The 27,170-nt window shown below is 32.8% G+C and overlaps 3 protein-coding genes across 14 annotated transcripts; 2 read left to right on the top strand and 1 right to left on the bottom strand.

The window, feature by feature from the left end:
- Positions 1-5,017: 5,017 nt before the first annotated feature.
- On the top strand, positions 5,018-14,180 carry LOC103492971 (E3 ubiquitin-protein ligase DA2L). Of its 7 annotated transcripts, none has more exons than XM_008453569.3 (10): positions 5,018-5,497; positions 6,117-6,195; positions 6,351-6,791; positions 7,089-7,140; positions 7,218-7,263; positions 7,367-7,448; positions 7,563-7,707; positions 7,805-7,913; positions 11,072-11,138; positions 13,305-14,180. In XM_008453569.3, exons 3-10 carry the CDS (start codon positions 6,600-6,602, stop codon positions 13,932-13,934), a joined length of 1,323 nt encoding a protein of 440 aa, XP_008451791.1. In that variant the 5' UTR covers positions 5,018-5,497; positions 6,117-6,195; positions 6,351-6,599; the 3' UTR covers positions 13,935-14,180. The 7 variants fall into 7 exon arrangements, with proteins under 7 accessions (XP_008451791.1, XP_008451792.1, XP_050942997.1 ...); XM_008453570.3 differs by having other exon boundaries at positions 5,080-5,497; positions 7,563-7,686; positions 11,063-11,138; XM_051087040.1 differs by having other exon boundaries at positions 5,081-5,497; positions 7,563-7,686.
- Positions 14,181-14,506: 326 nt separating this feature from the next.
- LOC103492972 (uncharacterized) lies at positions 14,507-17,928 on the top strand. The gene is made up of 2 exons (XM_008453572.3): positions 14,507-14,883; positions 17,392-17,928. Exons 1-2 carry the CDS (start codon positions 14,660-14,662, stop codon positions 17,825-17,827), a joined length of 660 nt encoding a protein of 219 aa, XP_008451794.1. The 5' UTR covers positions 14,507-14,659; the 3' UTR covers positions 17,828-17,928.
- Positions 17,929-19,556: 1,628 nt separating this feature from the next.
- Positions 19,557-24,521, bottom strand: LOC103492969 (gibberellin 2-beta-dioxygenase 1). Of its 6 annotated transcripts, XR_007822161.1 has the most exons (7): positions 23,703-24,333; positions 23,263-23,611; positions 22,422-22,624; positions 22,025-22,104; positions 21,336-21,502; positions 19,833-20,125; positions 19,557-19,747 (listed from the first exon to the last, which is right to left on the bottom strand). XR_007822161.1 is itself a non-coding variant. In XM_051087036.1 (4 exons), the coding sequence occupies exons 1-4, from the start codon at positions 24,128-24,130 to the stop codon at positions 22,035-22,037; spliced, it is 1,050 nt and encodes a 349-aa protein (XP_050942993.1). In that variant the 5' UTR covers positions 24,131-24,333; the 3' UTR covers positions 21,950-22,034. The 6 variants fall into 6 exon arrangements, 2 of the variants coding, with proteins under 2 accessions (XP_050942993.1, XP_008451787.1); XR_007822160.1 differs by having other exon boundaries at positions 19,833-21,502; XR_007822162.1 differs by lacking the exon at positions 22,025-22,104 and having other exon boundaries at positions 23,703-24,332.
- Positions 24,522-27,170: the final 2,649 nt, after the last annotated feature.

Here is a 27,170-nt window from a genome sequence, read left to right as displayed (position 1 = left end):
TATATCTCAAAAATGTTTTTAAAAACTTAGTTTTTATTTTTAAAATCTGATTAATTATGAATTCGACTATTTAATGAATAAAAATAACACTTATATTGTAAAAAAGGCAGGAGAAAACATATTTGATTAATTAAAAAAGTCCTAAAACGATTGCTAACATCCCCAATAAATACAAGATGAAAATTAAAAATATTAGGTTACGTGTCAAATCTCCAACAAACATTTGAGAATAATAGCCCTTTTAAAAATTTGAAGATGATTTATTCAATATTCAACTATATGTAACCAATAATTGAGTAGGACCTTTAATTTTCTTTTCATCTATGTGTTTTTTAAGGAATTTTTCATCAATTTTTTTTAAAGAAAAGTGTGCCGTCAATAGTGTTTTGATCTTTATCAAATTTAATCTCATAGATCATCAATATTTTTATCATAGAGGTGAAAATATTGAGGTCCAATTTGATTTGTTTAGGAACATATAAGTTATTAGGAGGGTATTATGTGATCTAAAATGTATTGAATTAATGAGTGTATGTTATATATGTTGTTAATATAGTTTGAAGTTAATTAATTATGTGGGTTATTATATATATAACTGAATACCCTCTGTTTTTCTTTTTTTAATATTGAAAATTAATGAGAATGAGAATACAGTTTAAACGTGAATAATAATTACTAGCTAGGCCTTTTCCTAAGTGTAACTCAAAAAGTGGAGGCAAAACCCTAAATTAACAAAAAAGAATTTATCTTTCTCCTCTCACTTATTTGAGTTTGAAAATTGCAATAAAAAAAAAAGTGATTTTTTTTTTATTCCTTGCTTGAGTTATGTGGAACTTTAACCCAATCATATTTTGATCAATCAAAGTTAAGGATTTAAATAAAGGAAGAAAAGAATATGTCACAAACTAAAACAACATATATGACACGTACATGACTTTTCTTTTCCTTTCTTTTCCTACATATATAATAATTTAAAACAATTAATTAAATTAATCTCTTCTTTTTAAATTAACTTGAAACAAAACCAATAAATATATGCGAAGAAATAGCAAGTTGAGTTAATTAGAAAGGATCAAAAAGAGGTCAAAATAACGAACACATATAATCTTACAAACACGTAGAAAAGTAATATAAACATTAAATTTCGAGCAATAATAACTCACTTAAATTAATTGAAATGTTCTTGTCCAAAAAATACCATTTTCAAAAATAGTCTTTCATATTACAGAAAAAAAAAAAAAAAAAACAGTCTTCATGATTATTAAAATTGCTTTCGTGTTTTTTTTTTTTTTTTTTATAGAAAATAAAGTTTATTTAAAAAGGAAAAAGAAAACATGAGTAACTATTTATAGGTTTGAAAGTTCACTTCCTAATACCTTTTCTTTTGAATTGTTTTTATGGTGTCATATTTTACATATAGCATAAAAGTGAAGTTGACAAATCACAAATTTCTCACTAATATATAATTTCAATTTCAAGTATATAATAATAATTACCATTCATCTAATCAATATATTCAAAGAAAATTAATTAAATTTACCTATAACACGTACACATTTACTATTTTACATAATAGAAGTCTTAAGAGATAATTAAAAAAAAAAAAGATTTGGTATGAAATTATTGACCGACCTGATTAGTTAATTAAAACAAAAGCCAAATATATATACACACACAGTTGAATTATATATGACTTCATATTAATTTACCCTTTAAACCAATAGTACACCTGGAAATAAACCAACACTAGTTTCATCAAGTTTGAATACGAACAAGATTAATTTTTAAATAATGGGGTATAAGAACATATAAAACCAACATTATTATGATTAGGTTTATATAGGCGTTGGCATTAAGCATATAAAAATACCTAAAATTTTGATTATTCCATGATAATTAAAGTAGGTGAACCAAACATACAACGTTATTATCTCATACATCATTTTTTTTTTCTTTTTTGAGAGAAACAAACATAAAATAACAATAATAAAAAGAAAATCTAAATAAAATTTTCATTTGGAAGTTCTATGAAATGTTTGGTTGTTTTTGGATGGTTGAACTCACCTTGGAAAGGGTCATTAGTATTAATTGAAACTATTATTTTAAGAGAAAGAAATGTCTAAGGACATGGTTGAGATTAGAGGGACTAAAATGGTAAAAAAATATTTTTGTTATTTTTAATATCATTTCAAAATTTGTTTTTGATCACTCTATATAATATTTGTCATGAATTATTTTGACAGGGCGTATATGACTAATGACTTGGTTTCAAATATATATTTCGTGAACATATATGAACTACTAAAAATCTAAATAGTGCCTTGTAAAGAAAATGTACCATTTGCCAAAAGATGATTATTTTTCTTTAACATGGCTTGATGAGAGGAGATATTTAAACTATTTACTTCATACATTATAGTTATTATTATTACTCTAGTCAATTTGATTGTAATCACCCAATATAAATATAGTTCAACTAGTTTAGCTATAAGTCATTAAAAAAAGTAATTTAAATATATCATCAACCAAAAGTTCAAAAATTCAAATTCTTCCACCACCATGTATTATTAGTTGATTTTGAACCAAAAGGTATAATCAACATAATGAATAAAGAGAGAAGCAACAAGTTAAAGAAAATAACAAGGTTTGGATTAAAGCTAAAACCATGGGCTCAAAAGAGAGAGATAGTTCGTCCTATCAAAACTCAAATCAAGGTATTTGACCTTAGTCAAAATCGAAGTTAAACCTAATGAAGTGGCTAACGAGAGAAAACTTGTTCATATCCCAACCGAAAGCATACCCTATGACCAAAATGGAACTAGATAGGATGGAAGATGCTTGCCTCTACTCAAATGTGAAAGAAAAACATGAAAGAAAAACACGATCTTTACTTTAATGAACTAGGAGTGTGATTATTCTAAAATGAGTTTGAAGCTGTATTCAAAACAATGTAGATTAACTACTTCTATAAATACATCATTATAGTTCTACATAAGATAATAAGGATGTTAGTAGCTCTTAAATTACTTTATAACTCAACAAAATTCATTCATTATTCTACTACTTAAATGTCATGATACTGTGACAAGCTTAACAAATGTGTAAGTTTGTTTATTATTATTTTTTTTTTTGCAAACAATGATTGTTTTTGTTTGGAGATCTAAATTAATAATAATAATAAGAAGAATAATAATAATAAAAAGCATAATTGAGGGAAGTAATAAATATATTTATGATAAAAGTAGTTAAAAAGTTAAAATATGTAGTGGGATATATATTAATATGAGATGATATAGGAAAAAAGAAAGAAAAGAAAATGAATGGAAATAAATAAAATAGAGAGAAGAGGATATGATGATTGATCACGTGATTTGATTTTGGGTGTATATGGATGGTTGAACCGACTTTGACATAATTAATTGATTAAAAAACGAAGAATTAATATATGTCTAGTTCCGTAATTTCACGTACACTACAAAACAACAAAAAAAAAAAAAAAGAAAAAAAGAAAAAAAGAAAAAAGATAAAAAAAGAAGAAGTAGAAGAGGAGGGACACGAGTCAGAAAATCTGGGAATTCTGGTCAACAAATTTTAACGGTACGATACACATCTTAACAAATACAACCATTTTGCGGGTCCCATTCACTTCACCCCCCACCCCCACCCCCACCCCCCTCCTTTTATCTTTTCCATTTAATCATTATTTTTAATTATAATAATAATAATACGCCCCCACTTAATTTACATTTTACAACCCCCCCCCCCCGCGTGTACACCACTCTCTCCAGGACATTCCAAAAATATTAAGTCAATGCTCATCGGTGAGTCCGGTGTCAACGGGGTGGAGCGGCTCACCTTTCCCTCTTTTCCCTCTTCATTTTTTCTTAAAAGGATATATCCACTCGATTATTCATTTTTAAATTATAATGCTTCACACTCTGTGTTAATCACATCAATTCACGAGTTGGACTCCAACGCCCCTTAAAATAGTTTCTTATATACTTCAAATTGTGGAATTTATGTACTTGTAACGTTCAGAATTTTCAGAACATCTCCTCAAATCCTTGCACTCTTCTTTATACCTGTTTTTAGTTTATTTATGACTCCAACCTCCTACTCTTGAAGATTTACTCTTAAAATAACTTATTTATTACTTTTAAAAGAAGGAATACAAATTATATATATATCTCTTTTAGACTACTTGTTATTGTTATTGTTGATTTGTGTATGAAAACGAAAATTAGTAAATATAACTTAAATGGAACTTCTAAAATACGGCATACCAAAACTCCCAAGAAAATGAAATAAGAAAAGATTGGAGATACAAGTCAACGAAACCAAGAAAATAAAAAAAAAATAGAGAGGAGGAAAATGAAAAATGAGAGAAAATAAACGAGAAGTTTAATTCAGTAAAAAAATATATACTTTAAATTCTAATTTGATTTTATTTTTTGAACCAAATTATATTTTAAAATTTCTACATACATATAGATTATTATCTGCTTTAGAAATCGCAATTTAATTAGAAGATTGAATATTATGTCATTTATTTAAGTTACAGATATTTTGAATGTTAATTTTTTGAGTTAGTGGAAGTGAAAGAGAGGAGGTTGATTGAGTTGAGCTTTTTTTGTTTTATTTTGTGGGGTGTAACCATTAGATATAAATACAGATAATCATCGACTATAAGGAATAAAAAGGAAATAAAAGGCTTTTTTGCGTTGAAATTCATTTTAAAAAATAAAAAAAATAGATAAAGAAAGTGAATATTGACTATAAATAAATAATAATAAAGTTGCCGCCAAAAATGGAAATGAGAGAGGGAAAGTGGAGGAAACGGGAAAGAGAAGCGCGTGAAGGCGAGGGAAAAAGAAGGGCGCTCGGTTACATGACTCACCTCCTCTTTCGGCTTTATACCATGATGATGTTGATGATAGAATCACAGATGATGATGATGATGTATGTATGTACTATGTATATAATATATATGATGGGATGGTGAATTAATATAGAGATTATTCTTTTCTTCCTTCGTCACTCCACCGCCCCCCTTGCCCCTTCTTTGCTTCATTCAATCCTCAATCCTCAATCCTCAATCCTCAATCCTCAATCCTCATCCAATTCTCTCTAAAATTTCCATCAAATATTAATCTTTTCCCTCATTTTTCGAACATCATATCTTAAATAAAACAAACCCATTTTTTCTTTTTTCTTCTTTCTTTTTTCTTTTTTCTTTTTGTATTTAATTTTATCCAATTTCTCCCATTTTTTGCTTCTCTTTCTTGTAAGAATTTGCAAAAGCGAAAGCTTATTAAGAGAGAAGAATACCCATTTGGTCTCTCTCCTTCTCCTTCTCTTTCTCTTTCTCTCGCGCGCTCTCAGAGAAGAACCTTCTGATCGTGTTCCTCTTCTTGGTAGCAAACCAAATCTTTCTGTCTCATTCTCTCAATCTCTACTCCACATTTTGTCTTCTTTACTCTCCTTCTCCAATTCCCAGGTGGGTTCCATTCCAATTCCCTCTTCTTCCTCTTCTTCCTCTTCTTCTTCTTTCTTGTCTTTTATTCTTCTTTTTCTCTGCCTGAACAACCACTCAATACCTCTTCATTTCTTCTTTTCTTACTTGGGTGTTCTCTCTTCGAATTCTGTTGTTGTTTCTGCAGTCGGGTCTGTCTTCTTTTGTTGGTATTCTGCAACTACTTGTTTCATTTTTTATAATTTGTATGCAAGTCTATGTGTAGTGAACTGGGTCGGGTTGCTTTTCTTGTATATCTTTTTCTTTTGATCGGAATTGGTCTCTGCCTCTAAAAATTCTGGTGGGTTTTAGCTCACAGTGCTTCTGCCCGAAGGATTTAGGGTTCGTCCTAGATTTTTTATTTCGATCTTCGAGCTACGTGGCATTGCTTATTATTGAATTCCTTTGTTTCAATGGTTTTTTGCAGCATGTTCTTTTTGTTTCTTTGTTTCTGGCATCGTTTGGATACTGATTGTTGTTCCGATTGTTGTTCGATATTACTTGTAGGGAACAAAAATTAGGGTTCTGAACATTGTGAATTTGCTTGGTTTTTTGTTACTTTTCTTTATTATGTGCTGAAGCTTATTTTCTTTCTCTTTCTTAGGGCTCGATTTTGTTAGGTTGAGCATTCAAGCCTAGAAAATGTATATGGTTCTTCAACTGATGGTACTATGGTAAAACAGGTACAGGGCTCTGACCATAATTCTCCAACCTTATAACCTTAGGGATAAATTTTGATAATTGGATTAGAAGTTGTTGATTCTTCTTCTTCTTCAATAATAATAAATAAGAATCTGGCTCTTAGATTTTATTTTTGTTTTGCTTTCACGTTATGCAGGATTGTGAAGATTTCAATTTGCCACGGATATCACGTACTGACACAGAAAAGTATCTGATGGCCATTGTAATGTAGCATGAGAATAGTTTATAACTTCAAGTTATTACATGTAAAAACAAGGAACTAGTATAACTCATGCGGTTCCTTGTTTATAAAAGCAATCTTTAGAAAGTTTTTGCTGATGCTTCTCTCAGCTTAGTTCAGCTCAAGAACTTGAACAATAATTGCATTCAACGAAATTCTAATTACATGGGTAATAAGCTTGGAAGGAGGAGACAAATGGTTGATGAGAAGTACACAAGGCCTCAGGGTCTTTATAACCATAAAGAAGTGGATCATAAGAAACTTAGGAAACTCATACTTGAATCAAAGCTTGCCCCATGTTATCCTGGAGATGAAGAATCTGCCTCTGATCTTGAAGAATGTCCCATATGCTTTCTGGTTTGTGATCACTCTTCACTTTGTCTCATTCATTTTTTCCTGTTTGGCTCTGGTGGATTAATGTATTACTACAAAGTTACAGAAAGTTTAACAACTCGCTCTCTCTCTCTCTCTCTCTCGCTTGGAACGGTTACTTGAATTTAAACATTTTTTTATTTCACTATTTCTTATGTTGTGAGTTCCTTTGTTAAATATCGTTCTTCTTCCAATTTTTTTAGGTGACAAATTGAGATGTTGTAGTTCATCTATATTTTTGGATGTTGTAACCTTTTTTTTATCTTTCCTCCTCCCTTTCAGTATTATCCAAGTCTCAATCGGTCAAGGTGTTGCATGAAAAGCATTTGTACAGGTAACGTGGGATAAATTTCACAAATGATTTATGATGTGAATTTCATTTTGTCTGATAAAGTTCTTTTCTGTTTCCAGAGTGTTTTCTACAGATGAAAGTTCCAAATTCTACTCGGCCTACACAGTATCCTTCATCATGCATGTCATACCTCCATATTTATAATGTCTTTTTTGTTTACTTTAAAGCTATTCACCACTGGCATACTTGTATATCTTAACTTGAGAAGATGTCCTTTTTGCAAAACCTCAAATTATGCTGTGGAGTATAGAGGTGTGAAATCAAAAGAAGAGAAGAGCTTGGAGCAAATTGTAAGACTCGATAATGTCATATTTGGTATTGTTATTTATTGGAACTAAGGGATAACTAAAGCTTCTATCCCAATCGAAACCTACGATTAAACAACATTTATTGAAATTTCCCAGGAAGAACAGCGTGTTATAGAAGCAAAGATTAGAATACGGCAGCAGGAACTTCAGGATGATGAGGAAAGAATGCAGAAAAGACATGAATTAAGTACCTCTAATGCTGATACTACCGTGGAGAATGGTGAAGACAACCCTGCAGCTGGTTGGACTTTACGTCATTCAGGAGTTTTGTATTTGTGAATTTTTTTCTGACTTCTGAGGAATATTTGTCATCATTTTATGCACCTTCATTTTGCCAGCTCCATCTTCTCAATCTCCTGCTGAAGATGAGGAAATAGTCAGCTTGCAAGATCCTTGTATGACCCCAATCAGACCACCGCCACCTCCTATTCCTATTAGAAGCAACAGGTGCTTTTCGTTCTATTCTGATTGTGTTTCTCTCAATTAATGTATAGGTTTGCCATTAATGTACTTCCATTGATACTTGTGCAGCTAATAGAAATGTTTTTCAACAATTAATTGAACAGACTTAAATTGAAGTCTCTTGTTCTTTGACATCAATTTTGCATACACAAGCACATGTCAATTTGCTTTGCTTCAAAAATGCTTGTGCGAGCAAATGATCTCTCTTTCTCTCTCTCTCTCTGTCACACACGTACAAACACAGAATTCTAACAGTCATTAAATGATCTCCATGGTTCAATTTAACTACTAAAACTTTTCAAATGATCTTCTACCAAACATTGCTCTCCCAGAAATTGTTACTAGTACTCGTTGCTTTATTTCATTGCATTCATTTTGGATAGGAATAAGTTATTCAGATTGATATAAAAAATTTCTCTTTCTAACAAGGATACTGGATTTAAGAAAAATTAAAGAACAGATAATTTCGTATATATTTAGAGTTAGCTGCCCAAAATGGTCATACTGGAAATAAGAGTGATACCTAGCATGACCTTATTCTCACCTAATCTCACATTAAAGCTTATTTTGTTTCCAACATCCCCAAATGTTGATAACAGAGATGTTCCACAGAGCTTTGGCTTTGGCCTATACCTTGAAAGGTTGGCCAAGGACCAGGATTGGAGAGAAGTAATCATTAACAGCCAATGTCAGTTGTGAGCTACTTTCATCTGGAGGAAGGTCTTTTATGACGTTAAGGAGATAGAAGAGATTATTTCCTTTTATCTAGCTTTGTGCCAATAACAGAGGACTTTTGAGTGGGTCAGGAAGGATGATACCATTCCAACCACTTACATTTGCAGATGATCTGAATGTTTAGTTTGGATCATGGGGAGTAACTACAGAATCAAATGATATTCCTTGATTTTTTCGGAAGGCTTTTCAGCATGAGTACTAACATGGCTAAATCCATGCTAGTAGAACTTAATACTGATTATTGGGATCCATATGATCTAGTATGTTCACCTCATTTCCTTTTCATCTTCAAATCCACTGAAGACTGCCAAGATGTCTAGGGTGGAGAGAAGAACTGGAGATCTGGTACGGGTGTTGGTTTGGAAGAGAAGGTAGTTGCCATCTTGTTAATTGGAGTATCATTTCTTGAATTCTATTAATGGTGGTGGTCTCGGTCATGGTCTTGTAAGCTTTGGAAGCACGTTGTTGCTCTGCAATTGGCTTTGATGATTTTCTGAGGAAGGAGAGAAGAGATGCGTTGGGAAAATATATTTGTTAGAGCAGTCATTTTGGTGGTCATGGATAAGAGTAGGCTCATTGGTGGAAGAAACCACTGGGGTTTCGTAGAATTTCTTAGGAAAGAAGTTGGCAGTTGAGTGAGTTTCTTCTTTTGAGACTGGCTAAAGTAACAAGATTTCATTTTAGAAGACTCCGGACGTTTTTCTGAATAAATGATGGCTTAGCATCTCCAGAATAGTGCAGAAAGTGTGGGAACTACTCAATTGGAGATCTCTAACGGATCAAGAGGGAGGCTAGTTGAATATCAGTGAAAGTTTATTTGATAGTATGTGGTTCTATCTCAAAACCAATTAGCAATAGAAGGATTAGTCCATCTATAAGTCTAAAGACTTCGAGGAAATACAATATTTCCTATTTATTTTTTAGTGGAATCATTTTGTGTTCGTTATTGTTCTTATAAAAAAGAATAAAAAAAACGAAAGAAATATCTTTCTCGTGAGGGTTGTGAGTCCCCTTGGTCTTTCGATGTGGATTCTCAACATCTCAACAAAGTCTATGTTCTTAGCAGTTGACTGCTAGGCATATTGTCTTGCATTAGTCTTATGAAAGATGTCTGAAATTTAAATGTTCCAACAGTGCTAAGCTCGTTCAAGTGAATCAAGTGGACAGTACTATAAGTCTAAAGACTTCGAGGAAATACAATATTTCCTATTTGTTTTCCAGTGGAATCATTTTGTGCGAAGGAAGCAGATGACAGGTCCACATGTATCCAGTGCCCCTGCAGTGAGAAATGTTGGATGAATCTTTAAAATTTATCTTTTGGCATTTTTTGGGATGAGCTGGTGCTTCCCTAGCCAAATTCAAGGTTTACCTTTGCAGTCACAGGTTTGAAGGAAAAGCCAAAGTCCTAGAGCCAATGCGATGCAAACATTGCTGTAATGGATTTGAAAAAAGAGTTTTAAAGATAAATCTAGAGATTGGGAAGTGTGAGGGCTAGTAGCTAGACTTTTGTGTCATTGGTTTAGTTTCCGGATGTTTTTACAAATTTATTTTTATCATTTCTTTTTGTTATCTTTGTCCTCCTGTATTTCTTATCATTTCCACCAATAATTTCTGGACTCTCTTTCTCTCTGTTTGGGGAGGCCGGAGAGGGGTTGGGTGCGTAGAAAAGAAATCCCAAACCATCCATAGAGTTGCTGGCTGTTCAAGTAGTTTCCTTATACTAAATGGAACAACCCAGTCTTTTTCAAATGGAGAGAGCATGTCAGATCAACTATGATTCTTTTAAGTTTAATCGTGTGATGGGGAGGACATTATCGGTTAAAGTTCTTCTTTTACTGGAAAAGTGATATAAGCCTAGAGTCAACTAAAATTTAGTGAAATATTAGGATTCTTCATTGTACTTCACTTACCATACTAGGTGACGGAGAAAATTCAAGAAAATTCAAGGGTTTTTAAAACCATTAGACTTATATTCTTATAGTTAATACAAGCCTTTTTTTTAATCAGAAAGAACCGGTTCTGGAAGTTCTATTTATTATTTTGTTATAGAAAATTTTCTATCAAGGCCTTTGGAAGACATGTCCTTTGGGGACGATAATGGGGACATGAGATGGGAGTACAAATTGGACCTTTTAAACCTAAATTTTGATTAATTTTGAGATAAATTTGATCTATGGTCTTCTGATGATGGTAGGTTGTGATGTGTATAGTCAGAACTATATAAATAAGTACATATTGACAAAAGTAACAACTTTTGTTGAGAAGAAATGAAAGAATACAACTGCATGCAAAAATTCAAGTCCACAGAAAAATGACCCTCTACAGAACCATATCTATAGGCCGTGTCCCTACTTTATGAGATGGTTTTTCTGGCTGGAAGCTAATGAACTTCCTTTTAGAAATTTCAGGGATGATGAATTTGATCTGGATCTTGAGGACATAATGGTCATGGAAGCAATCTGGCTCTCAATTCAGGTAAATAGCTCAAACATAAATTGTAAAACTATTCTAGTGTTTTTTCCCCTCATATACTGTTGGTGGAATTCTCTTCCCCAGTGTATTTTATGGCATTAGGGACCTATTAGTTCGATTCAAGAAGTTGTATATGAAGATTTTTTAATAAAAGGTTTATTTTCTCCCGTGATGGAAGATTGTAACCAGAGATAATTCGTAACTATCTTTAGGTGTACCGTGTATGTGTCCTTGTGTCACTATCCTCAATATTCTCTAACTATTAAAACCTCGTTTTGTAATTGTCATCTCTAGTTTGCTTTCTATGTATCAGAGTTTTTTTACTGCATTTTGATTTTTCTTCTCTGTATTCTTTCCATTATGCTGAATGAAAGCTTGCTTTCTTACTTAAAAAATTAGGAGGATTTGTTATCAACGAGGATATTAACTCCCACATTGATGTCCCAATGAACTTTGACGTCTATTATATAACCGATGGAACCTGATAATTTTGATAAGCTTCTCTAGTGAAATTTGACGTTGGTTTTAGTAGCTGAGGGAATTACTTCCAATTACTGTGTAGGGCTTTTCTGTTATTGAATGATCCACAATCATTGAAAAGTAACCATCAAGCTTCCCAGCCTCAAAATTCAAAGAGGATTCCCCCTCCTCACTTTCCTTAGGTCAATGAATTCTTTCTTCTCCTTAGGACTTTGGGGGCAAACATATATGCAACTTTCTCCAATAATGAGAACTTCTCCTAAAACTTCCTGCATCAGAGTTTAGAGAACATAGAGAATGTATATAAGTTTGATACTATATTAAATTTACCTTCACCGATTTAAGCCTTTCGGTGGAATTAGTAATTTAAGATAGTATCAGAGCAGGTGGTCTAGGAGTCCTGTGTTCAAGCCCTTTCATTGTTATTTCTTCCCCAATTAATATTCATTTCCACTTGTTTAGTCTTCCTCATATTTCAAGCAATGTTATTTCCTCCTCAATTAATATTCATTTCCACTTGTTTGGTCTTCCTCATATTTCAAGCCCAGAAATGAGAGGGAGTCTTAGATATTTTTCATTTCTTATCATGCAATTCCTTTTGAGTAAGATCTTGATAATGATGCTATTATATAACTATAATATCCCAACCCTCCCGCCATTCCTATTTCCTACAAGTGTGTTCAGGAAAACTCTTGTATTTCTGTCAAGCTGTATCTTCCAACAGATTGATCTTGTAGCACTGTGCAAAAAGGTTCCAATTTTCCGTTGAGGTTACTAGCACTTAACTCAGACACACCCCTGAACATGAGAGAACTTGTGCAGTCTGGGAGCTGCAGAGCAGGTTCCATCACGTTCAAATGAGGAAGAGAATCCTAGAGCAGTTGTGTTAGTGTAGCAATTCATTAAAAAACATAGAATGCTTTGGACTTTTGTGTTGGCTACTACTTCGCACTGGTTCTGCCAAAGTTAAAACCGAATGGAGCAACTTAACATGAATGGGATATCTTTCAAAAAATTCTTTCAGTTGCAAAACCTCTCTACGAGGTAGATTTGGTTGAAGAAAATAGCGGCAGCCTTCTAACTCCAGTCTCTGATGTTTTTTTTCCTGAGAAAGAAAAGCGTTCCAACATATTCATGAGTCGAACCCTCCTTGAATGAATGCTTGGGCATTAGCTTGGTCATCACAGTATGCTGTATACTCTGAAGTTCTTGCTATTTGTAATTGGAAGAATCTTGGCACTTGGCTGCAAGATGGCAGCCCAAGGAACCAAATTAGCGAACCAAGTATTATTTCAAATTTTAGACCATCTTCTCCAGTGCCTCTTGCAGAACATTGAACTTTCTTTGTAGGGATTTTATCTTCCAACTCCAACTGCACCTAAGTTTACAATGGGTCTTCTATTGGTTGGCTTAATTATAGTGGTTGACTTAATAATAGCTACTATTAAATTTATGTACAGTGTGTATTGAGTGTAGCACTTAACGCTTCAATTGTACGGAAGACAACTAGTGGGAGTTTGTAGCTTGAAAATATGTAAAAATATTAAGAATCTAGAAAAGAAAAAGAAAAAAAAGTATTGGTTTTTTATGCTTTGATGGTCTGCTTCTTAGCTCTTTCACATTTGAATAGCTGTAGTATGGTATTGTTGATGGTTACTTCTTTAAACTGTATAAATTTGTAATCTTCAGGAGAAAGGAAGGCATAAAGATCCCGTTTACGCTGAGGCTGCTTCTTCTGATCAATATGCCACAGAAGGTAGATATGTCTCTCCAGCCACTATTCCGTTGGCTGGAACATCATCATCCCCATCTGGAGGTCTTGCTTGTGCCATAGCTGCTCTTGCAGAGCAGCAGCAGATTAGCAGGGGACCATCATCCGCTTGCACAAATGGAGATTCACCTGTCTTCAACATGCTTCCTGGAGCCACGGAATTCTACAACAGGATGAACACCAATGTAGAAAACTATCCACCCACCCAAGTCTCCATCAGTGCAGAAAATTATGCACCTGCACAAGTTTCGGCAGTCGACACGGTGCCAGACTGTAGGATGATCTTAACAAGAAATGATGGAGAGTGGAATCTAGACCATCAATCAGAAGAAGCTGAAGCTGGGACAAGCTACCCAACATCAGACTCAAACGAAGATAACAGTACTGAATGTGCTCTACCCACAGTGAATGCAATGGATGGTGGAAACCAAGCAACAATACCCATCATTCCTCAAAATTTTGAAGAGCAGATGATGCTGGCCATGGCCGTTTCTCTAGCAGAGGCTCGAGAAGTGTCTACCGGACCAGGGCATTCCTGGCAGGAATAATTGTGATCATATCTAAACTGGAAGATTCAACTGTAATCAACAAGAATATAGCTGGCAGAGCATCGGTTGTCGTAGCCGAACTGGCTAGCTAGGGAATGCGGACAAAGGAGTGGCACGATGTTTGTTTATTCAAAAGTTGAAGGTGGCAACTCCTCCTCCACCAGCCCCTCGGGTGAAAAAAAAATGAAGGGGAAAAAATGGAATACAAATTCTTTTAGTGAATTAAAAACTTGGTGGTTCATTCAAGTTCATGGTTGCCAATATGCGTCTCTTTTTTTTTCTTCTTTTTTTGATTAAAAAATGATTGAAATCTTGTTTCAGGTTGTGGAAGGAAATTTGTAGCATTTTCTAGGGCACCCTATACCTGTAATGTATGGTCTATATGTAAAGTATTTCTCCCTCCAATGTTCCTTATTCAACTTTCTTAAAAAAAAATAATATGTTGTCATACTCAAACTAAATATTTTTACGCTAGGATTAAATTATCTTTATCAGACCTTTAAAATGATGATGAATTAGTAGTGTACTGTAGTTAAATTATTATTAAAGAAAAGAAAATTAAGAATTTGAGTGAATGGAATGTTATGGAAGTTTGAAGAGCATATCTTCAAGTTATAAAAACAAAAAACGAGCGGACGTCCCTCATCCTCACTCACACTCACTGTGTGGCTCATCCTTTTTAAGTTTTATTATCCTTCTCTCTCTTCGACGAGTGGAATTTCTCCATGGAAATGGGGAGACTATGGGTTGTGAGCTTGGTGATGGTGATCTTGACGCCGGCGTACTCGGAGTTTCCTCCGACATGCAAGCGCATAGAGTGTCCTAGCTACGACGTCATCGAAACCGGCGATGGGTTCGAGATTCGGCGCTACAATTCACCTGTTTGGGCGTCCACTGCTCCCATTCCCGATATCTCTCTCCATGAAGCCACCAGAGCAGGCTTTCTCCAGTAAGCTTCTACTTCTCTCCTTTTCCTATTTCTTACTTATGATTTGAATCCATCCTTCCTCATAGGTTTTCTCCAATTTCTGGAAACCCCTAATCTTTCATTCTGCATCTAGAATTTTTCACAAATGTTGTGCTCCTTCAACCCTTCAAATCATTTAAATATTAAAATTAGAAATCAAACTAGGAAAGGAAATCAAATTGCGTAAGAATAGTTTTCCATAACCCTCTCTCTCTCTCTCTCTCAAGTCCCCACTCATTCTCAATAAGAACTTTTGTACAGTGGGTTATTTCTCTATGTAGTTGTCATATGGACGTTTAAATGAACATTTTATCTTCTAGTATATCACATATATAATGTCCAAATATATATGCAATCAGAAATCAGATATCTGTCGGATTCTTAAAATATTATAATTTATTGAAAATATATCCAATAGGGATGTTCAAGTTTCGGTTCGAATCTGAAACCGCACCAACCGAACAAAAAAAAATCTCATTCGAGATTGAACCAAATCACTCGTTTGTGTCAAAACGAATTGAAACTTAATTGTTCATCGTTTTTGGTTTGATTTTATATCAACCCATACCATAGATGCATGTGTCTACAACCTCCTATGTGATCGTTTAGCTTTTTATACGATCGCTCAACCTCTTACACGATCGTCTAGCTTTTTATACGATCGTTTACCCTCTTACGTGATGATTTAGCTTTCAAACAATCATAATCGTTTATCCTCTTATACAATCGTTTTCCCTTCTACGGTTTGATTCAGTTTTAGAATTAATTTAATGTCTTAAACCGAATCAAACCACATAAGAAGTGGTTTTAATTTAAACGAAACAAAACCGAACTGCATGCATTCAATTATGGTTCGGTTTAGTTTTCAACTATTTCTTTTAACACTCCTAGTATATATGACAAAGTACGTGAAATTTACGATCTAATTTTGAAATATATAAATGTGTATTTATGCCAAAGTATATGAAATTTACAATTCAATTTGAAATATATACATGTGACCAAATATGTGGAATATATATCTAAATAGAAATGAGGTTAAAATTGAAATATGAAGTACCTTAAATTTGTATTTCTTGTAAATATATTTGGAAAAAGTGTTGCATATAATATGTTTGTAACCATAATTATGAAATCCGGAATTATGATTTTTGAGTCAAATTTCGAAATCTACAAAATAGGAAAATCTGCACATAAATGAATATATTTATAATCTGAACCTAATTTGCTTAACAAGTTCCTAAAATAAATTGATTTTTTCTTTGACAGTTAGAGAATACAAGGAAAAGGAAACATTATTAATTTCAATTGACTTTGTATTTAATTCTACAAAAATAAATAGCAATGTTTTGGTAAAAAACCAACGACAATAGCTTAATGTTAAATCGTGGTAGAAAAGATTATCAATGAGTTAAAGAGAGAGTGGTACAGGGTTAAATTTGTCTTTTTCTTTTTTTTTTAATTGTTGTAGAAACTATATATGTAGACTAATGCAAGCTTATGAAATATTGCCTTTGAAGATGGGTATGTGTTTAAATCTTCCTATAGAAGAAAAAAAAAAAAAAAAAAACTTAAAAAGAAACGTTTTGAAAATTAATATTTAGGAGAGTGAATTGTAGTGTCTCTCTTTCAGTATGGAGTTGATTTAGATGATGGGTTTGGTCCTCCCTATCTCCTCTCCTCTTTCGTTAATGGTAATGGAACTCTTTAAGCTCTTGGCATCAAGTTTTTCGGGCTTGGGTTTTTCTCCTTACTTCAAAAATTTCCCTCTTCCTATGTTAAATAATTCTGTTTATAAATAATTGAAGTTAATTATGTGATTATCAGCATAATTCTCAACTATAACATCTACTCCCTCTCTAAGAAACTAGAGAAACCTTAAGGAGGAGTAGGTATTTAGTAGTTACTATAAATTTTCCTGAGTATAAACTCATCTAGTTCGATTAAGGCACTATACCATCCATCTAAAAGTTGGGTAAAAAATTTGTGTTCATTTTTATTTTTAACACTTATTAAACTTTTAATCTTATGTCTAATTTAAGAAAGTGAAGTAGATTCAAACTTAAAAGTTCATCTAGCCTATATTATAGTACTTCAACCAAGAAAATGGCTTTTTATTCCAAATGATAAGGATATTTTGTGAATCAAATTTGTCCTTTGAAGATTAAAGGACTCTTAAAAGGTGTCATTGAAGACCATTCACGTATACCAAGGAGTTTGATGATTACTTAAACTTCTTCTTTTTTTTTTTATTTGCTTAATTTCGATCATTTTTAGACCTTTCATCAGTATTGCCTTGAATTTTTGGCACGGCTACTTAGCTAATTCTTGGTTCTTACTCGGTATAGAGACTTATTAGACACCAAACTTGTGATTCAACCCTGCATTTTTTCACCTTGAAGTTGTTGGTTTGCATCAAATAAGTTCTTGAACTTCTAATTTGATGTGGAATAGATTCATTAGATTGACTTGGTATACTTCTTTTGTTAGATTGTTTGATTACATTCAAGGAAAGAACAAGTACAACGAAAAGATAGAAATGACGGGACCAGTGATCACAGAGGTTTCTCCGAGCGATGGACCTTTCTGTGAATCGTCATTTGTTGTCAGCTTCTACGTTCCGAAAATCAACCAAGCAGATCCACCACCAGCCAAAGGGCTTCATATACAGAGATGGAACTCAACATATGTAGCAGTTAGACAATTTGGAGGATTTGTTACTGATGCAAACATTGGAAGTGAAGCTGCTGCTTTGGATGAAAGTGTTTTTGATACAAAGTGGGGTGCAGCAATCAGCAAGAGCCGTGGTGCTGCCGGTCCTTCCCTTTATACTGTGGCTCAGTACAATTCTCCTTTTGAGTTTGAAGGTCGAGTAAATGAGATTTGGTTCTTGTTTGATATTGAAGATGTAGCTGCTCAGGCTTAGAATAGAATTTCAGTGTTTTATGCTAAATTAAAACAAAAGACTCATTCTCTTCTTGTTTATGATCAATCCTTCAATAAATATATGTTTACTTTTCCTCTGCCTTTGGAAGTTCTACACATTGTTCTTCTTTTGTTTTGTTTGTCCAAATGTTGAGTTTTCTCTAAGCAGTTTTTCTTGATCAGAAACTTTGAAGTTTCAATTACGTGCTTTTTTTTAATTTCAGAAGTTTTTCTTTTCTACACTTAGAATTTTTAAAAATTTTACTAAAAATACTGTGATAGGGTGATTTTTGTTAAAATAATACGGACATTTGAAATCATGGCCGGTAATGCGACGGTGTACAACTATATTTTGGTGCGGCAACTAATATGAAAAAATTGATCCTTATGCATTTCTATTCCAACGACTATTTTACCACTTTGACATGCAAAGACTCTAATTGTATGCTAGAAATAAAAAACTCGGGTGTAGCTCAACTACACCTATAACACCCATCTTCTATGTAGCGTAAGCTACATTGATGAAAAATTGCCTAAATAACATCTTCTATGTATTTACTGTATCAATATCTAGTTGATCAATACTTCAAATCTATATAATATATTAACCCAAGATCATTCATGCCAAATTGTCAAGAATAAGTTATATACTAGATACTATTGTCAAGAATAAATTACATACCAGAATTCATCTCCTCGAATTTGATGATGGCTGTAAAATGACTATTATCTTCCTCAATCAAAACCCTGAATGTGCTCAGTGGGATCTTTCTCTTGATGGGATAAAAGAAAGAGTGCTTATTGTTTTGATATGTTGGGGATCATTCCCCTAAGGTTTTTTATATATTAGTTTAATTATAAATCTTAATCAATCTAAAAATAGGCTTCTACCAATTTAGTTTATACTTAATTATGAATCCTGGACCTTAATTAAATAAATCACATAATAGGCCTAATGAAATAAAATAACACAATGTGATAAATTATTAATTTACATACAAAGTCCACACTTTAATTATACGCACTATTTACGTCTAATAATCTCCTACTTGGGCTATGTTTATATTCTTATATAATTAAATCACATAAACCTCAAGCGTGCACAAACATGTTATTTTAATAGAATTCCTCTTTAGTTCAATCTGGTTCATCTCCTATATCAACATGGAAACAAGGCGGCTTTTGTCACTATCCTTGTAACAAGACCTTCCTTGATCACAAATTCCAATGCATTCAATGACATAGATCAAGTACGGATGGATAGCATGGAACTACATGCAAAGTGATCTAGATCATGCCTGTTTCCAACTGATCCAAATTATTTAGTGAGATCATTATTAAAACTTCACTACAAGAGACGGGTGTACTCCCGACGCACAAATACGTCGGCGAAAATGCAAAGTACGTCGGGAAAAGATATCTCGACGTACAAAACGGCGTCGGGAAGAACGTCGGAAGAATTGCGTCGCGAGAGGATTTCCCGACGCCGTACCAACTCGGCGTCGGGAGATGCGTCGGCTTCGACGGCGTCGGGAAAACCTTATTCCCGACGCCGTTTATGCCGACGCATCTCCCGGCGTCGAGAAAACCTGTTTTCCGACGTTTTTTTCCCGACGTAATGAACGTTGGGAAATCTTTTTTATATATATTTTTAAATATTTTATTTTTACTTTTTTCCTTATAATATTTTGCTCAAACATTCAGAATGATGTTCGGATTGCTCAAAAAAATTTCGCGACGTTTTGGATTAAATTAAAATAAATTAATAAATATACAAACACAAATTAAAAAAACAGAATTAAAATTAATAATACGAATAAGTTGACTACAACAAAATATAGTTCTCAAAATAGAAAAAACATAAACATAATGAAAAATCTCCCAACGAGGTGCGTATGCGCGTCATTCTACACCTTCGGTCCTAAAAATGGTATAAAAATAACTAAGTTTAATACATAATCGTATATTGCAAAAACTTAAGAATAATAGAGACATATACGACGTACCGCAGAGCTAGGGATCATGTGGTGGTCCCTATTGTGCACGAGTTAGGTCTTCAATCATATTTTTCATAGCTTCCACTTGTGAAGCTAATGCTTGGTGATTTCTATCTTGTATTTCAATCCGTTCCAAAGCTTCATGAAGTTTAGCTTGTAATTCAATTTCTTTTTGGGTGGACTGCAAAGAAGATGTCGACGAACTGCTTGCACTTGCCGTTCTGCGGGTCTTCGGCTTGGGTCCCCAACCAAGGCCTTTTGAACCGACTATTTTTTACGTGAGCAATCCTTATAACTGTCACCTACTCATTACCACATGCATACTCATAATTTGGCCAAATAATAATTATCTTCTTTTGGACCAATAATTATTCACATTAATCAATGAATATTCACATCTTATATTGTAGAATTAAACTAATCTAGATAACAGAAGCTACTTTAGTAACATGTTATTTTGACCAATTCAATAATAAAAAATATAAGACACAATGATAATAATTTTATTGTTGCAAAAAATAACGGAGAAAAACACGAAATAATCTTTATCAAAATTCAGCCAATGATTGGATACATTAAAATACAATTAATGCAACATAAACATGTGAATATCTCTAAAAAAAAAAAGAAAGAATTTATCACTCAAGGTTAATTGAGGTAGAAAGGGGTAAGGTGGGGGAGATAAGGAATGGTGAAGGGGATGGGAGATTGGAGTAAATTTGTAAGATGGGTATGTAGGACGTTCCTTTCCCACTTCGTTGTCACCCCCTATATTTTGAGTTGACTTTAAATAAACATAAACCAAATAAAAAGGGTCACGTTTTAGGGACCAAGATTGAGAAGAATGTGACCTGATAAGGAATTGGGTGAGACCACACGGAAACATACGCGCTTTGCCCTTCCCCCCCTCACCATTTCTTCTTACACTGCTCTCTCTCTTCATCATTTCCTTCTTCAATTTCTCATAATAAAATCTGATCAACATTTACATCTTCTTCCTCTCATCATCACCATCTTTATTCTTCTCTTTTCCTTTTTACCAATATTCATGCCACCTCATCTCATCTCATTTTCATTCTTCTTTTTCACATTCTTTTCATTTGGTCTACATTCAACATCTTACCAAGTCGGTTTGACATGTTTACTTACTTACTTTCTATTATAAATGATTTTAGATTTTATGTCCTCATATTTTGATGTACCTCATTAAAATATAAATAACAACACCCCGTGAATTCAACTAAGTACAAATTTAAGAATTTTGAAAAGAGGAAAAAGAAAACATGGTCAAACTTTACAAGTGATATTAAAAAATTAATAGAACATTAGTCAATGTAAAACACACATCTATTAGTACAAGATTTTGGAATAAGATATATATAGATACTGTTGAAAGAATATAATAATAATATGTTTTGTTTTGAGGTTATAAGGGATTTGGTCACGTGATGGGCATCCCCATGTTTTTCATAGTTATCTCAAACTGATTTTTAAAAAAGTTAACTTAATTACCTTTTTGTTTTGTTGACCCAAAGTAGCTTTTGGGGGGGGGGGAGAAACCACTCCCCACCACCTAAAAAAGTTTAGCCAACCTTTTTGACCCAAAATTTCAACGGCTTTAGTCTTCATACTTCTTGAAACAGCTTCACTCATATTCATTGATTTCCACATTAACATTCCTTAAAAAAAAAAAAAAAAAATAGTAGGATCACATTAAATAAATGCTATTTAGGTAATTTTGATTTCAGACAAAAAAAATCAATTATATATTTTGCAAAACTTTTAAATATCATCCGTAGTTTATATTACAAATGTCAAATTCAAAGAGATATTGTAAAATTTTAGAATCTATTAACTGTTAATGTCTATCAATTTTATCGTCAATAGATCATGAAAATTTGTCTATATTTTATAAATATTTTAGTTTACTTTATTATATTTAAAATAAAAATGTAAGATATACACGTCTAAAAAACCGGTCTAAAATGTATACCAATAAAAATTCACAATGTTTTAGGAGAAAATATGTTGAACCAATAGGAGGATGAGAATGCAAAAGTAAGATATGAAGACAAAATAAATACAATTTTTTTTAGTATTAAACCTTGTAGCATAATTTAGACAAATTTTGACAAGGTAAATTAGCTATAGCATATATTATATTATATTTCTTTACTCATTCAAACATATCTGGACAACACCTCTTCTTTTCTAGGGCCTCACAACGCTTATTAAGATATACCCAACACCAACAAGTTGTACTGTTTCCACACTGCACAGTCTAAGAAAAAGAAAAAAAACAATGGTAGACTTTGTATTATGAAGAAATAAAAAGATAGGTATAATTACAAAGAAAGAGCAAACAAAACCAACTATCCAAATGCAAACCGATTGAAGGCGTCGACGTTCGCTAACCGATTTGCCCTAAAACCTAATTTTAGAATTGAAGAAAAAAAGAAAAGAAAAGAAAGAACATTTGGGGTAGCTAATTAATTAATGAAGGAAAGAAAAATATTAAGAAGGAATTGGGTGAGGGGATATAATATATGTTATGAGGCTGCAATTCTTTCAAAGTGAACAAGCCTGTTATCTGCCAACCTGGAGTTGTAAGCTGATCTTTTGTACTCAAACCAAGTAAACTCTTTGTACAAACTTCTTTCTTCTCCTTTCATAAGTGAAGGCAAAGGAGCTATTTTTTCACTTAATGGTGGCCCACCAAAATATATCATTGAAATTCTTGACTTCAAGCTGTTTGTCAATACCCTATGCTTCACACTTTTGAATCTTCCATTAGTCATCACCTACATCATCAACACACATTTTACCACATTTATCTATCATACTAATAATTAAGTTCTAAGTATTTGTTACAAACGGTTCAAAATAGAAGTTATAAACTCCATTATCTGTTTAACCTAAAAAAACACTAATGGATCCCACTGTTTTCACTCTGTAGGAGAGTTGTTGCTAATAGCAGATCTAGAAATTTTATTGATAGAGGTTTCATAACCTAGTAAAAATAATTTGAAAAAAAAAATGTAACCTATGCCAAATGGGTTTGGTAGTTTTAGTTGTTCCACCTGGTTGTCCAACCATAATGTTCAAAGATTAATTTTTTAAAGGAAAAAGAACCAGCTTTTGAAAAGGGTATGGGGAAAATCTTAAAAGGGCAGAAACCTCAAGTTTTGATTGTTTTGAAGTTATCAAAGAAACAAAAAGAAGCAACATGAATGGGTTGAGGAGATTTTATCTACCCAGAAAGCCAGCTGACCAAACATAATTATGATTATTAAGATCATGTCTTGTCTATAGAGATTAAAGAAAAAAAAATATATAGTACAAAGATCGACAAATCAAGAGAGAAAAAAAAATACACAATTTAAATTTTTAATTTTAAAATATGGAATGGTCAGTGGAAAGTGTGTTTTTATTGTTGTACCTGTAAAGAGTCACCAACATTGATGAAGAAGGAGTTTTGATCAGGAGGAACAGAAATCCAATTCCCATCAGCAAGAGAAATTTGAAGTCCAGAAGTATTATTTGATCTTAAAACTGATATAATCTGTGGGTCTGTATGTTCTCCAAATCCAATCATGTTCATCCCTTTCAAAGCTTGAATCTGTGGACATGGCGGATAATGGTTCACCCTAAAAACTGAGTCACTCTCTTCATCCATTACCAGTTTACTAAACGCATTCCTCTGCTGAATCTTCAATCCTTCCGCCATTAACTCAAGGATTTCACACGCCATATTCCTCACCGCTGATATGTAATTGTTCACAGCAGAGCTACAATACAAGAAACAAAAATCAGAAGAACACAAAAAAAACAGAGTGTAAGAGAAAACAGAGCATGGAGATTTGGGTGTTTTTGTGTTACCGGAGTTTCTGTGGGTCTTGGCCAAAAATGGAGAGGAACCCATCGGAGTTGGATTCTAGGTGAGTGTTTAAGAGAATGTATTCGACCCAACCCACGTCGCCATTGCGGCCAATTTGTTTGTTGCCATAGCCAAAGGGGGAAGGAGGAGCAGCTTTTTGTTTTTCAGAGAGGGGAAGGGAGAAGAAATTCGTGGATTCTGATTCGAGAGTGGAGATAAATTCCATAGGAACGCCATGGTTGACGACCTTGAAAAAACCAAGTTCTTCACAGGCTTTAACAATGAGCTGTTTAGCATCTGGTGAAGAAAGGTCTATTAGTGGAACCTCAGAGAAAAATGCTGCAGAGGAAGAAGCAGCAGAAGCCATGGAATTTCTCATGAAGGAATTAGAAGACAACTGTTGGATTGACTGTTTGGACAAAACCACCATTGGATTTGGGTATGGAAAATTTTGAGAGAAGAACGAAGAAGAAGGAGAAGCAAAGTCTCCCTTTTTTTTTTCTTTTCTTGTTTAAAGAAACAGAGGAAGAACAAAAGGGTGTGAGAGATTTTTGCAAAAAAGAGAGCCTTTTGAGTTTAAAGTTCTTTATTTTCTTCACTCAATGCAATGTGGATAGAAGGAGGGAGAGAATGAGGGTATTTATAAGAGAGAAAAGGAGGGAGGGAGAGAGAGGGGGGGGGGGGGGTGAATTGGGAAATGGGGTTTTGGTGAGAGAGAGGGGAAGTGATTTTTTTATTAAAATTTTGAATTTAAAAAAAATTAATAATCTAAGAAAAAAAAGTTTTTTAAAAAAATTGAAAGTGTTTGTTTTAATTTCCACATTGGAAGATGGGGTTTTACATTGTATTGGTATGATATATATAAACAAAGTTTGGAAAGAGAAAAGAAAAGGGTGAAAGAGTGATAACTCAGATTTTCTGGCACTAAAAATAGACATTGACAAGTTTTATTGCATTAAAAGGAATTGGTCACATCAACTAGATTCCTTGGATAGTTATCCATTCTTTTCTTTCCTTTTCAATAATCTTTCTCTTCTTTTCTCTTCTCTAGCAACCAAATTATACACAACACACATCAACAACACAAAGTAGGATAACTCACTTATTACATTTCTTCTTTTCTTTACTTCATAATTTCTTCAACAAAAGGAAAAAAAAAGTGTTTAGTGATGATTTGAGTTCATTGTAACAACATTTCTAATTTGTTGCGATGATCAGTGTGATTGAGTTAACTTTATGAAACATTTGTTTTCTACTAATTTTTTTATGCATAGTTTAGAAAAGATGTGCAATCCCTATCTTTAAGCTTTTAGCCCATTAAAAATTGAAAGAAATGGGAGCTTTTTAATGAGATGTTTGAATTCTACTTATAGAGATGTGAAGCAATCAAAACATCCCTTCTACTGAAGATATGAGAAGATACGAGAGTGATATGAGAAGATATCGAAAGTGATTAGCATCTCTTTTGTCATCTGTTAAGTGATTGGCAGAGAGAAATTAGAGAGCAACATCTCTTAAGTGTCAAAGCAAAGGGTCAAAGAAGTTAAACAACAATTGGAAGATAATTGTTAGATAGAGAATGATTAGTGCATAGTTGATAACAAAAAGAAATTAGAACAAGAGAGGAAGAATATGATTGAAACGCCTTCAACTAGATGAAGAAAGAGAAATATAGAGAGTGATTAGAACTTTTTAATCGGAGAACAAAGAGATAGAAAGTGATGATAATTTCTTTAATGAAAGAGAAAGATATAGAGAGAAGTTGATATTGGTTTATTTCTTTTGAATAATAGTTATAAATATAATAATAATTTTATTATTAATAATAGTTATAATATTATTTGGTTCATAATCCTAAATTTGCAATGATGGTGACATAAAACTCACACAATTGTTTAAAAAATATGGAATAAAATGAGTGAGAAAGCAAAATTATTAAAGACAACATGACTCACTCATATAGTTTATGAGTTAGGTTAACTTTTTCCACCCACCACCAAAGCAACTATATAATCAAAAGTTCCATATATGTTTCCTATGACTATACCTAGAAATCATTTTCACAAGATATCAACCAAAGTCAAGCACACTTATCCATCTCATTGAGTTTTTTTTCTTTCTTTTTCTCTTAGTGGTATCATATCAATTAATTAAAAGCCAATAATTAACACATACCACACAAAAATAGAAAGCTCTAAGATATTTCAAACAAGTATAGAATAGGAATCTCGTCTCTCTTAGCACCTCAATATTGAATATAGCCTTTTCTTTAGAATCAATTATTGGTTTTATGGATCAAGTTTATTAAGTTAGGAAGGTTTTTCATATACATGATTAGACAAAATAATTCCTTAATTTATCTTTGGATATTAATAGAGTCACTTTCAATTATAAACTCATATAGAACTTAAAACGTTTTTTTTTTTTTTTAAAGGAAAAACTAAAGATCAATGGATACAATAGAATAATATCTCACATTCTCAGCCTTCTTTATCATGTATTATACTCAATATATTCAAAACATGTAATGAGTATATATAGTAGAGAGAATTGAATGAAAGGTATGTAGTTCATAGGGGAAGCAAAGTTAGAGATAAGCACATCAAGAGAAATACATAACAAATAGATTGAGAACCTGATTATTAAAATAAGTAATTGATATGTAAGAATTATACAAGTAAAATTATTGGTAATAGTTGAACCATTTTAGCTAGAGAGTGATTATTGTTAATAATATATAATTAAAATTTTGAATTAAAAGAAAAAAAAGAAAAAAGAAAAAAAGAAAAAAGGTTAATAATATAGGAAGAAGTAGTAAAGTGGATTAAGATGAGAAGGGAGGAAGAATAGAAAATGAAAGAAAAGGAAGAATAAATAGAAATAATTGGGGAAAAGGGAGGGAGTGGGGGCAAAGCAATGAAGGAGGAGGTTGATATAGGGAGACCCATCTTAAGATCCTTTTCGTACCAAAACCCTACTCTTTTCCAGAAACTTTTTTTCTTTATTTCTTTTATTTATTTCAATTTGGGACCACCAAAACAAATTCTTTTCTTTTTCTTTTTCTTTTTCTTTTTCTTTTTCTTTTTCTTTTTCTTTTTTAAAATTATTAATTTAAATCTTCAAAAAAGAAAAGAAAAGAAAAGAAAAGAAAAGAAATGGGGTGAGAATGCACACGTGTTCCAAAAGGAGAGCCCACGTCAACATTTAATAAACAATCAGATGTAAAATGGAGAAATGTGGATAGTCCGTGTAAGATGACGTGGTCGACTACCATTCGCAGCTTTGTCTGTCGGTCAATACTGACCCAAACACCAACAAGAGAGAGAGAGAGAGAGAGAGAGCTTTGTGTTTTCTTTTATTGCTTAATTATATAACTTTTATGGGTTATTATTGCCAGGTTGGCCAACCGCCTCCACACTGTTCTTTTTTCAATCATTCCCTTTTCTTTTCTTCTTTTTTCTATTAAAAAT

This window comes from Cucumis melo, chromosome 7 (assembly GCF_025177605.1).
Source record: "Cucumis melo cultivar AY chromosome 7, USDA_Cmelo_AY_1.0, whole genome shotgun sequence".
NCBI lineage: Eukaryota > Viridiplantae > Streptophyta > Magnoliopsida > Cucurbitales > Cucurbitaceae > Cucumis > Cucumis melo.
The sequence above is the reverse complement of the archived record's forward strand: the minus strand, read 5'-3'. Positions and strand labels throughout refer to the sequence as shown.